The sequence below is a fragment of the Balaenoptera musculus genome, chromosome 14 (genome assembly GCF_009873245.2).
Source record: "Balaenoptera musculus isolate JJ_BM4_2016_0621 chromosome 14, mBalMus1.pri.v3, whole genome shotgun sequence".
In the NCBI taxonomy this organism is placed as follows: Eukaryota; Metazoa; Chordata; class Mammalia; order Artiodactyla; family Balaenopteridae; genus Balaenoptera; species Balaenoptera musculus.
In genome coordinates, this window is record NC_045798.1 from 30,458,045 (window position 1) to 30,471,563 (window position 13,519).

Below are 13,519 nucleotides of genomic sequence, written 5' to 3' on the forward strand. Positions count from 1 at the left end.
GAAGACTCCTAAACACCTCAGCATGTATATCAACTTGAGTTCAACAGTATCTGCTTACTAAGAAGAGAATCAAATTTTATTTCAGGATAAGTGGTCCTGAATATAGCATGGAGCATTTCAGAAACAGAAAAGGCCTCTGGGATGCAGCTCAAGAATAAACAGGCTATGTGCATGAATGTTAACTCACGAACTCCGTAGCATCGTTTAGACCAGCAACCCGGAGGTCTGTTGTGAGACAAGTCTCCATGGGTCTCTAGCATTTCTGCACCTTTTGCCAGTTGAGGCCCTGGAGGCTTTCATACAAACTGTCTTTTCAAGGATCTACTACAGTAGATCCTTGTGAACAGTCTTGCATCTGACAGTCAGCATCTCCCTCTTGAGGAGAGGGCAGGTTTGTTTACTGTCCAGTGTGATAATGCTCAGGTCCTCCTCTGGAAAAAGGTCAGGCAGGTTTCTGTGCAGCCCATCACAAAAGATTCAGGGGCCCTAGACTCAAGGTTTCTCAGCTATGACGCAAACCCACCAGGTGGGCAGCACCCACCTGCACTGAACCCCTTTGTGTTGCCCCCATGGAATTTGAGGGGCAAAGGAAACCAACACAACTATGAAGTTGCTGCCTGCAGTGCCCTGAGAATAACATCCTTTGTCTCTAAACCCAGGAGTCCCATGTCTTCTACAGCACCTGTAACACTGAAGCAGGCTCACCTTTCAGACTCTGGTTCTGGACAAGCTCTGAGTTCTTGGCTATGGGGTACAGATTGAGTTAGTGACCTCGGGAGGATAACAACAGAAAGTGCAATGAACCAAAGCATGCATCGCTGAGGAGAAACAAGGGTGACCATACAACTACCATAGCACAGTGTCCCTACCTCTCTCCCCGCATGTCTCACTTTATTTATTATTTATGTACGTCTTAAATCACCCACTAACTATAAGCTCCCTGAGAAGAAACCGGCTCATCCCTGAATGAACTGGAGTAATGCACACCGGCCTTAACCTGAGTATGGCTGAGCAATCACATGGATTGTTCTTAATCAACATGCAATAACAACAAAAAATATCAGAAGTATGTACGTTCTGCTATGACTCTAGGTATTCATAAATCATTTATCCCAGCATGACATTTTCACTCCTCCATCCCATCTGTACTGAAACAGAATAGGTAAAAATCCTAATGAGGCAGGCTGGATGCTCAGCTCAAATATATAAATAATGTAGCTGCAGTGAAGTCAGTGATGACTGTTTCAATGTTTCCACAGGTGTTAGCAAATTAACGGCTGCATCACTGATTAAACAGCTTTCCAGTAACACAGGGTTATGTTGCTGAATACGTCTTGCTACGTTAACTTAATCACACATCTGAATTATATGCTGTACAGCATACAGAACATCTACTAATAACTCCCTCAGTAATAGTAGCATGGCAGCAACAGTACTAGTAAAAACAGTGATAACAGAAGTTTTTACAATCTAGCCTTTACTGGACACTCACCATGTATCAAGAACTTTGCGTGAATTATGTCACTAACCCTAATAACAAGCCTATGAGGCTGATACTTTTATTACTTATCCTCATTTTACAGATGAGTCAACTCTGAGTCAGAAGTTAGAATACTTGTCCAAGGTCAGACAAGCACAAAGCCATGGAAGTGGGAAGTCAGGTCTGCCTCCAGAGCCTGAACTCTCATAAATTCTCTATGTATTTTATGCAAATACCTAAGCTCTATTTATTTCCTAATTCATGAGCCATTCCAGGCAGATTTCTGCAGCGTTAAAGCATGAAACTGTAGTCAAATCAGTAATATAAGAAAAAGATTTTTATTGGATATTTTATTGTATTTCCCTTGGTTCCACAGGATGAATATTTCTGGAAACAAGTATCAAACACCAAGAAAACAGTTTTTATGTTTTACATCAAAGAAAGCCCTAAAACATCTTCATTACAAATTTTAAAGATGAAGTTACCTTAATTTATTTACTGTATTTTTTTCCCAAACACACTGAAATCTCAGACTTGAGCGAATGTAAGCTCCATGAAGACTGGGTCTCTGTTCTATTTGCAGCTGTATCCTCAGCTGGACAATCCCTGGCATAGTAGGTACTGAATAAATATTACTGTACAAACATTAGTGTAAAAATAAACAGAAGACCACTTTCCGGGAAACAAAATGAGTCATTTCTATTCAAGATGGTTTAGTTATTAAAGCACTAAACATATCTTTTTATAAGCTTTCATTAACCTTACAAAAGTATGGACCCTGAGATTAATACAAAAGCCAAACTTGCCTATTTTATTTAAATCTTCTACTATTTAAGAAAAGCTCTGATTTCTTAAACCGCTTCACTGCCCTTGTTTATCCACATTACATAATCAACAAAGAATTTCAAAATGTATCATGAAAAAATGTCCAAAATCCACTTAACATAGTAGTGTGTTGTCATTAAAAAAAAAAAAAGTTTTCCCACTCTAGGGGCTTAAAGTTATAGTTAAAAGTAACCAACAGGCAGGAACCATGTCTTTTCTTTCTTTTTCAGCACTTTCAGTTAATACAGCAGTGTTCTGAGCACAAAGTTAAATACTCATCCATCACCTTCCTGCGGGTGGTGGGGGGGCGGGGGCGGGGGGCGGTCTGCTATTGATGGTGTACGTACTGACTTCTGTAAAAAGCATAATGCAGTGTGTTGAGTTAGAGGCTCACAATCTAACACCATCAACAAGGGGACTGACCTTGAGCAAATCATGTCACTTCTCCAGCACAGTCTAACCCTCCACTCTAGCTCAGTACACAAAACCATCTCTAAGACTCCTCTCAGCCCTCAAAGTATGTGACATTTATGAACAACTTTACTTACTGCCTTAATTAGAAAACACCTACTACTCCGTGGTAACATGGCCGGTAATTCAATCCTAGATGATCACAGCCTCACTGACATTTTGTATAAAGCTACTAAACATTTTAGAAGTACTTTTTCTGACCTTTTGATGCACAGACTGCTCACTCTGACCTAAACAATCTTTGTGACACAATCCTGAAAACAAGTGGGAGAGAATAAACAACACTGTCTTCACACAGAAATGAAACATTTTGATTTGTAACATTTTTATATAAATCTTATGTCCTTCCACTGTGTAACTTTCTAGAGAAAAATAAGATGTACACACACATAAAAAAAATTTTTTTGCATGCTTGCACTCAGGATTAAACATTAAATATGCTTAAATTAACACCTTTGTTAAAACAGAAATAAGCGTTCCATATCTGAAGAGTTTAGATTACTCTTTAAAATCTAGGTAGGCAGGATGGGAAAGAATAAAAGAGAAATGGATATCTTCGGGAGAACCTGTAATAAATGTTTTTAGCACCATTTACAGATCTAAAGCTCCTGTCAGATTAGAAGCAAAATACTTATAACGTGGGAAAATTATCACAATAATATTAACTAAAAAATATAGGATATAAAAGAGTCATACACAGAAAAAATAATCAACTGTTAACAGTGATTATTTAGGGACTTCCCTGGTGGTCCAGTGGTAAGACTCTGTGCTCCCAATGCAGGGGGGCCTGGGTTTGACCCCTGGTCAGGGAACTAGATCCCGCATGCATGCCGCAACTAAGAGTTCACATGCCACAACTAAGAAGTCTGTATGCCGCAACTAAGACCTGGCGCAGCCAATATAAATAAATAAATATATTTTTTAAAAAAGAAACTGGTTATTTATAGGTGGTAGGATTGAGTAATTTTTATTTGCTTTATACTGTTCTATGCTTTTTCAACTTTCTACATTAAGCATTGATTTTATAATCAGAAGGGACTTTTAAACGTGAATTCATATTACCTTAATTTGTTCATAAAATCTTTTATTTTTAAAGTGGGGGGGTGGGGACTGAAAAGATTCAGAAAAAGCTATCTTTTGAAGGTGCTGTTACTGAGATTTTTGGCAGTGGGAACAGTACTTAGAAAACAAAACCAAGGGATTCATCTTCCCCTATAAGCTATAAAAGTAAAACCTGTTCACAGAGAAAACAAACAGAAAACACACTCCATGATGTAAAGGTGCTCTATACCTTTAAAGGTACAGCAGTCACTCAAATTCATGTCAGATTATCCAAGTACCAAAATAAAAATATGTATGTATATATACACACACACACATGTAAATATATATGGATGAGTATATATGGAAGTATATAGCTACAAAATAAAAGGCTGTCAAAATGTAGGCCCATAAGAAACCTGTCAATTTATATTACAAACCAGTACTTTAAAGCTCTCTCATATTAACAATTCTTTAACATAACTATTTTTAAAAATGGCCACTGAATCCAATCACATCCTTTAAAAGCTGAAACATAAGTAACTAAACATCTCATTCATTTAAGCCTGAATTTTGAAAACAGTACCAAATGTTCGAGGTAACTATCCTAGAGAACTCCCCAAATGCCAGAGAAAAGTAGCTAAGCTAACTATGGTATACTGGGACTTCCCTGGTGGCACAGCAGTTAAGAATCCGCCTGCCAATGCAGGGGACACGGATTCGATCCCTGGTCCGGGAAGATCCCACATGCCGCGGAACTACGCCTCTGCGCCAAAACTACTGAGCCTGCGCTCTAGAACCCGCGAGCCACAACTACTGAGCCCACGTGCCACAACTACTGCAGCCCGCGTGCCTAGAGCCCATGCCATGCTCCGCAACAAAGAGAAGCCACCGCAATGAGAAGCCCGTGCACCGCAACTAAAGAAAGCCCGTGCGCAGCAATGAAGACCCAATGCAGACAAAAATAAAATAAAATTTAAAAAAATAAATTCTATGGTATATTAATGACACGGCATCAAAAATGGTACTTATAAAAATTTAAGACATTAGTTGAGGTTATTTTTATAAAGTGAAATATGTGTCACAGTCATAAAGTTGAACACAGTCTCATAAATGTTGAAGTCTAATTTTATTTAAGCAAGGAATTTTATTATGAAGAATAAAATCATACTTAAGCGTTGATTATAAAGATGAAAGCAATCTCAGTGACACAGGACATGAGGTACAGCTGGCCTCACAAAAGGCTGCATTCAAGAGAAACTGACACTGGAACCACAAGACCTCTCTTGCCTGCTTTCCTCTCCCTGTTCTCTCCCAACTGGCTACTTCTGCTTGACATGGCCCAAATCAGCCACTGTCTCCAAGTCTCTGTGACCTTAAAATTCTAAAACCTATTGTGTTTAAAGAGGAGGCTTCAACATTGTGACTAGCCAATCATCAGTATGTCTATATTGGCTGGCCTTGGGCGAGGTGCCCACCACTGAACCCTCCGCACTGTCTGGACGAAGAGGGATCCTGTGAACTTACACGCTGCTTAGACCTACTTGCCTCTAATACAGTCTATGGGCAGGGCCCATTCTCTGAGAAATAAATACCCCAAACTAATCTACCACGCTCTCACAAGAGACCACCAATTGATCCTAACAGTAAGAGCCCAATGAAACTTAACAGATGTATGTACAGTTAGTTATAAATTAGTTTTGCTTTCAAACAAACATGATTTTCTACTTGTCTTTATATGCCTTGATTTCTGAACTGCTACGGTATAGTTACAGACTTGTTTTCTATTGACCTTATATAACTGCTTTATTATTAAAAAAAAAAAAAAGACTTCAGCCTGTATAAAAGGCTTAAGTTATTAATAAAAAATAAAACAAAGTATTACAGGTAGGACAAACAAGACTTTTGATATAACCTCTCAAAGTACTGAGTCTAATAACAAAATAATTTTTTTCTCTTACCATTAAAGGCACTGAATGTTCATTGCAGAAATCTTGGAAAACACAGAAAAGTAAAAACGTGAAAACAAAAGCATCCTAAAGTAGAGCTAATGACTGCTAACGTTATTTTCTTTCTGATCTTTTCCCTCACACGTATTACCATAAATGCACTCATACTTACGCAACTTTTCAAGGGAGGGATAAGGCGGTCATCACCAAGCAACTTAACATCACGACAAGTTGGACAACCAGACGTTATCCACACCTGATGTGACACAATTCTATCTACGCAGTATTTTTACCAAAAAAATACTGAAACCTGAATCTTCAAGCCCTTAAATCCAACTCCAAATTTACAGGAACTACATACCAGAAATATCAATATAGGACATTCCGCTGGACAACGACCTGGTCTTTTCAACAAGTAAATGGCATGATAAAAAGGAAGTGGTGGAGGCACTGTTAAGATAAGACGACCTGGATACAACAGCCGCATGCAATGCATAGACTGAACAAACCAACTAAAAACCAGGACTGTAACTGGGAAGATTTCAATAGACAAAATATCAGATTATTGAAGAATTATTTTTGGTTTTATTAAGTGACAATGGTGTCATGATTCTGCAAAGAAAATTACCCTTTTTTTGTTTATTAGAAATGCAAGCTCAGATATTTAAGCTTGAGATGCTAACAGCCAGAATTTGTTTAAAATACTGTGGTAACCCCACCCCCCCAAAAAAACACAGTAAAATACTAATAATCATTAAACTTAAGTATATATGAAATTATTAAATTTAAGAGTATAGAGGTTTCGTTAAGTGTATAAAGGTTTTTATAAATGTTTGAAAGTTTTCATAAGAAATTTTAAACAGAGTAATTTGAGTCACATTTCAGTTATAATAAACCCAGTAAACAAGCATTTGCAAAAATAACCCCCTCTTGCATTTAATTCTTTTTTTAACAAGAATTTTTCTTTAGTAGTTATACAAAATAATATTATATTTTGTGGTCTGTAAAGTTTAATAAACTGGCGAACACGTAATTTTCTTTTAAACCAACTTTTTATGAAAGAAAGTAGGATCCATCCTATATTAACCACTATCTCCTCTGAAAGACAGGAGTTCATTGAAGGGTCGGTCAGTCAAGATAGAAAAGCAACAAGAAAAAGAGAGTCAGGAAGAGCCTCTGAGAAAATAAAAGGGTCCTTGCTAACAAACTCTCTTCACAGACCATCTGTGTATGGTTAAGGAAGGTCTTAAAGGAAATCTAACAGGTAACTAGTACAGTAAACCAACGACAAAATTACCAACACTAACAATCACAAAATACCAAACTCTGCAGAACTTAACTCAATCAAGGTCTCCCAATTCTTTACATATGTAAAGAGAAAAACTGTGTTTTTCTTTTGCAGGGAAAAATTGTGTCTTCCTTTTGCACTCAACTGTCGTATACATTCACAAACCCTGACAGCCCGGCCACCACCCAAGAAATCACCCAGTCCCACTTCTCACTTAACAAATAAAGGTGAAGCATAAAGAATGAACAATGTATCTATCGTTAGTCAGCTCTTAACAAAATACCCTTTTCTGTAACTACAAAACTCTGAAAACACAAGTACCTGCAAAGGCAGATGAAAAACCCTACTGAAAAGAGATCCAAGACAGAAAACATGAATTACAGGAGAAATCATCTGAGTCTTATTAGTGCAATCAACACTCACTGGACAATCATCCCATGCCAGATCTTGTTATTATGGACATAAAAATAAATGAGCATATCCTCAAGTACTTTACAGTACAGATTGTGAGAGAAAAGTACGTAAACATAAATACTGTACAATGGTGAGTGCTGTAACTGCAGATAAGCACAAGCTTGGATAGTGGCATGAAGAAGGCAGTGACCAAGTGGCCTGGGAAAATCAAAGACAGCACAAGAGGAAGGGGCTCTTGAAGTGGAGAAAGCCTGCCTGACAGGAGGGAGGACAACACTCTGAAAAGAGCATCTGGAGAGGCTTGCAACAGCTGAAAGCATCTGGAGAGATGGTTTCATATAACCAAAGAAAGCTACGGCAGAAGAGAAATGAAGAGGCAGGCGGTGGATGTGGAGCTTTGTCAAGTGCATAATGGGAAAATGGTGCAGGTTCTTCAACCCAGGGAGCAACGGTATCAGGTGTGCACTTTTCAAAGGGTAGTTCTTTCTAGCATCCGTGTAGACGACAGGCTGGAGGGAGGGGATGCTAGAGAAAAGGAGACCAGCTGCTGACCAGTAGAGGAAAGAGAGTCACCTGAAGCAAAGAAATTGGCCAAGCCCAGAGCTCTCCCGAGTAACACGCCCGTACCACCAAAGGCCTACGATTCACCTCCTCGTGACAACCCTGAAAGGACCTAAATGTAGCTAACCTGTCCAAGGAGATGAGGACCTTCCTCTCCCACTCCTCCTGGGTAAAACGCACCCGTTCTCATGAGACAGCCAGGGCTTGTTCTCCCCTCTCTCCAGGTGTGTAAGCCAGAAATCAGAGCCTTCAAGACACACTCTCCCAGTGCACACACCTAAGAGACCCCCGGGTCTCACCAGCTTGACGGTCTTTAACTTTTTGCATCTCCAACACCACCCCACAAGCGGTCACCTCTTGCGTGGACAGCAGCAGCTGCCTAATTCATCTCTCCCTCCCATATTACTCCATATTGCTACCAGAAGTGTGTTTCCTTAACTACAAATATGACATCACTCCACTACCTCCACACCTGTACCGTTCTCCCCCTTAACATCAATGTAAAAAACCAGTTTGGGATATGCGCAGTTTGAGATGTCTGAGCAACATTCAAATCCAAATGTCAATAAGTAATTAGTATGTATTCCAAAGGTGATTTTAAGTCTGAATTCAACACAGATTTGGGAGTATACCAATGTGTGCAAAAAGAGAGCAAGGAGGGGAAAGAGAAGCCCTCAAAACAAGGAAGCCTGAACAAGGGAAGTTCAGAGATAAAGTTGAAACCAAGTCAGAATCTCAGAAACATGAGCATTTAAGAAAAAGGTCACAAATGAGACAGTAAAGAGCAAAGAAGAAAACCAGAAGACAACTGTGTCACAGAAGGCAAAAGAATCGAGTTTTTAAAAAGACGAACTGTCAATAATGGCAAGTGCCCAAGAGAGGTCAAAGCAGAGAGAAAGTGGCAGTGGTCACCGCAGCAGCCATCAGGAAGCAGGGAGGACAGTGGACAGGAGGAGAGGAACAGGGAGACGGGGAACATGAACTACTTTTCCAAGAAGTCTGACTGCAAAGGAAATGAAGCACAGGAGGGGCAAGTACCACAAGGAGCTGGGAGTCAAGGAAGTATTTTGTTGGCTTATTTGTTTTTAAAATGAAAGACTTAAGTGCATTTTTATGTTTAAAGGAAGAAGCCAGTGGTTGAAAACATGACCGAGAAAATATCTGATGGAACATGGTCTGAGTCATGAAGACTTTTACCTTAACCAGCAAAAATAACAGAATAAATAAGCTTAAATATGAGAAGGGTTTTTCTTTCTCAGAGAAGAAAGTGTGGACGTGTGCCGACGAACAGGTGTAACAAGAGGAGACAGCACATCACGGAAGGGCTTGTATGTCATACTAAGACTTACGCTTTTATCTGGTGGGCAGTCGAGAGCTCCTTGAAAACTGTTAAGGAACAGAGTAATAAGACAACCACGTCCTATTTGGGGGGGAGGGGGGGCCGGAATCACCCCAGGGATTTGATGTAGCCACTGTGAAACAGGAATGATCTGAAATACCTAAAAATGTGCCAAATACCCACCAAGAGGAGGAGTATTCCCCATCCTCACTCAGGCCTCCTCATCGTGATGTGCTGCTATTCAAAGATGCTTTGGCTGACACACTGCAGGTCCCTCGTCAGTCAGAGTGCTTAGTTTTCTTTACTGATGTTACTGTTATGGGCCACCTTCAATACAATGATTTTGGTCTATTTTCCTCTTTCTCTGATCATTAGGAGGAAGAATACATTCACAATTTATTTTAGCATTTTCTAAACTTTCTTCTCCAAACTCTCCTCCAGAATTACTAACAGGCTGGAAAAATAAAATGTTGTATAATACAAAGGAAGAAATTTTATAATAGTAAATAAACATTTTAAGGACCCCCCCAAAAAAGTCTCTCACATGTAATATCAAATTTCAAATCTGAATTCTACGTCAAATTACTGCCAGGGCTTAAAAAACAGAATTTGAAAATATCTACCTCTTTTTCGTTACTAATGCAACAAAAGAACTACTTTAGAATTCATGACATCATTCTAAACGTATTTTCATATAAACAATTGTAGAAAACAATAAACTTCAATAAAATATTGAGGTATGTAGAAAATCTATTAAACTGCTATCTGCTTCTCCACAATTGTGCAAAGTGATGATAATTCATATCAAGATGACTTTGTTATGCATATAACAGAAAAATTCACCACCCAATCTCAGAATGATTAAATGACTCACTCTTGGAGAAACCATCTTAATCAAATGTAAAGTCAAACTAATTCAAATAAACCTACCAGCAGGTGACATTTTGCAAAACTATCCTTTAATAGACTTTTACTTAAACTGAAAATTACGGGTAATTCACGGTAAAGGTAAATGACTTTTTATACCACCATCAAATGAAGCATAAAGAGATTGCTGATTCTAACTGAGTCTCCTCACTTAGTGTTGAACTGCTCTTCGGAATACAGAGAGCTTTCCATCAGAGCAATCTATTTACCTTTGACTAGAAGAGTAACTTTTATTAAGAAGTTCAAATGACACCAAATGTCACTTCCCAATTCATCCTACCCCTCCTCTTTCCCAATCCTCCCCATTACCCCACTTTCAGACCGAAGCACACAGCAACCCACTTATTTAAGTACAAGCCAACCTTCTCTCACATCAGTAAAGGAGCAAACCATTCCCTTGACCAGCCCTCCCCCTTCCCCATTTGAAAGCAAGCTGCTTCCTAAAGCAAGAGGGGAGGAAGGAAGAAGGGGTTTCTTTCCTCATACTTGTTTTGCCTCTGTTACAGCATCTATATGTCTTTTCCATCTAGGAGTTCTTCAAGGGCTGAGATAAAACCTAGCACATTTTACTGTTGTTAATTGTATGCTTACCCCATTAAACCAAACTAACTGTGGACCTTCCCTCTACCTTGCTTACCACTGAATCCCCAAAAGTAAGCTGATACCTGCTGAATAAATTACTCATTGTTGAATACTCTTAATCAAATATAGAGATGGCACAAAGCTTTTTTTTTTTAAGATTTTTTTTTTTTGATGTGGACCATTTTTAAAGTCTTTATTGAATTTGTTACAATATTGCTTCTGTTTCATGTTTTTGGCGGTGAGGCATGTGGAAACCTAGCTCCCCGACCAGAGATTGAACCCGCACCCCCTGCGCTGGAAGGTGAAGTTTTAACCACTGGACCACCAAGGAAGTCCCGGCACAAAGCTTTCACTAGTGTTTGCTAAGTAAATGGCCCAAGTGAATGTGTGTCCCTATAAAATTTCCAGTGAAACTCTTTTTTTTTAAAGTCAACTTATGTCCAAACTTTAATACGTCCTGTGAACTACTTTCATCCATAACACAAGAACCTGTTCTATCATCATAGCTAGTAAATCTTCAATACCTGAAATGAGTTAACTATTTGGCAAGTCACTGTGTAGGGTTTTTGGTTGTTTTTTTAACTTGCCTCTTCGCTATTACTAGTCTCTTACTATGGAAACATTACAACTTCTCTAAGCAGAAAGCGTCAAACTCTGCGAACATTTCCTGACCTAAAACTAGTTTTAACGGCATCCAAGTCCCTTATGGCAACACACACAGGTTAACCAGAAGAGAAAACTTCCTCTGCAAACTCAGCCTCCCGAAAAATAAAAGCAAAATACTAAAGTTCTCGGAAGAACCACACACCATAAAGGTTTATACTAAATTCCTCTACCCTAAGATAATAGCTATTTGAGTTAGGTATTATCTAAATCATTACATTCATGATTCCCCAAAAGTTTTTTTTTTCCTTTCGCCTACAACTATGTAAAATCATGCCGCGCACATAAACTTGCTACAATAAAATGCACTTAGCGCCTCTCAAAATATTAATATTTCGTGGAGTTGTCTTAAAACCGAATCCTTACCTAACAAGCAGCTCACTGACATTTCCATTCAAAGAAATTCGGAAAAGCACTAGAGCTTCCAAAATGAAGGCTTTATACAATACTCCTCTCATAACGTCAGAATGCAACATTTTAAAACTCCTAAAGCTATTTAAAGCGTTTCCTATGGAAAGCAATCTGTTTTCCTTTCGGACTCAACCTTGGACTACAACGAGGGATTTGATTTAAGCACTAGAGCGGCCACACATCTCACAGGCTCCGTGCTCGGAAGAGTCCCTGAATTAAGGACAAGATACGGACTCCTGCACAAGCGGATTCGGTCTCCCCGTGACGGGAGCTGGGACGAACCCCGCTTCCCCGCAGGCTCCCCGCACGCCCTCAGCATCCCCAGGAGAAACCCCCCCGAAGAGCTCCCTCGGGCCCCGCAGCCCCAGAGTCCATGTGCAGGTGTCGCCCCGGCGCAGGTGTCGCCCGGCGCGGAGGACGTCCGGCCGCTTGTCCCCGCTGACGCAGAGCCCGGCCCGCGCCCGGCCTCCCGCCCCACCGCCCACGTCCGGACCCCGCCCCGGCCCGCGGGCCAAGGACGAGGCCGCCGCCGCAGCGAGGCGCCCGCGCGCCGCAAGATGGCGGCGGGCGCGCGGGGCGGGAGGAGGCAAGGGAACGCGCACCCCCGCGGGCGGGGCCGAGCGCGGGCGGCGGGGGAGGGGGCCCACCGGGCGCGGCCGCCACCCCCCGCCCGCCAGTCCGCCCCTCCCGCCGGCCGCCCCTGCCCACCTTTGAATTTGAGGTCTGTGGGCGGGTCGAGGACCAGGATCTGCTCGTGCTTCGCCATGGCCCCGGAGGCGGACGCCATCGGAGACAGCGCAGAGCGGGGGCGCGCCCGCGGCGGGTCGCTGGCTGCGGGCGGGGGGCGGCGGCGGCGGCGGCGACTGCGGCGCGGCTCGGCCCGACTTGACGCGGGGCCAGCGCTCGGCTCCCGAACCCGACGCCCGCCGCTCTGTCGCCGGCTCGCTGGGCCGCCCGCCCGTCCGCAGCTCCGGGTCTCACAACTGACTCAACCCCACACCAGCCGCCGCGGCCACGCGCACTGCGATCCTCGGCGCCCCACGTGACGCCTCTGCGTGCCTACGTGCGCGCCCCGGCGGCTGCGAGGCCTCGCACCCGGCCCGCCCTCCACGCCGCCCCGCGCGGCCGGCTGCTGCGCCTGCGCGCTCCCGGCCCGCCGCGCTCCGAGCCCAGCCCAGCTGTCAAGGGAGCGGGTGTCGACGGGGCGGAGCTCAGCTCTGGGGCACCGATGCGGCGCGCACGACGGGGCGGAAAGGCGCAATCCTCGGTCCCGTTTAGCCGCAGTTAGGGTTGCGAGACTGGAGAACCCGCTACGGCAGCGAATTACCATCTCCCAAGCGGGAATGCCTAATAGCAGAAGGAGGCGTGGTCAGGCTTTGTTGACTACAACTCCCAGCATGCTCCGCGTGGGGCGGGGCCTCCGCCGGAGCTGGTCCCCCCTGCGGCGCTGCGCGGTGTTTGCTGGGAGTTGTAGTAGCGGCTGTGGGCGGGCGGGAAGGAGAAGAGTCGGTTGGAGGCAGGGGTGGGGCGCGCCAACACTCATTTTGGTTCCCAGAGGGTGTCTCGTT

The 13,519-nt window shown here is 42.6% G+C and overlaps 1 protein-coding gene across 3 annotated transcripts in view; it reads right to left on the bottom strand.

Annotated features, from left to right (window-relative positions):
* Positions 1-12,981, bottom strand: part of VAPA (VAMP associated protein A) — a 37,190-nt gene extending 24,209 nt beyond the window's left edge. For 2 of the 3 annotated variants that reach the window (XM_036874151.1, XM_036874150.1), the window contains exon 1: positions 12,660-12,981. In XM_036874151.1, coding sequence (XP_036730046.1) covers positions 12,660-12,738 — 79 coding nt within the window. In that variant the 5' untranslated portion in view covers positions 12,739-12,981. The remainder of the gene's footprint in view (positions 1-12,659) is intronic. The other variant, XM_036874153.1, reaches the window with a different exon arrangement.
* Positions 12,982-13,519: the final 538 nt, after the last annotated feature.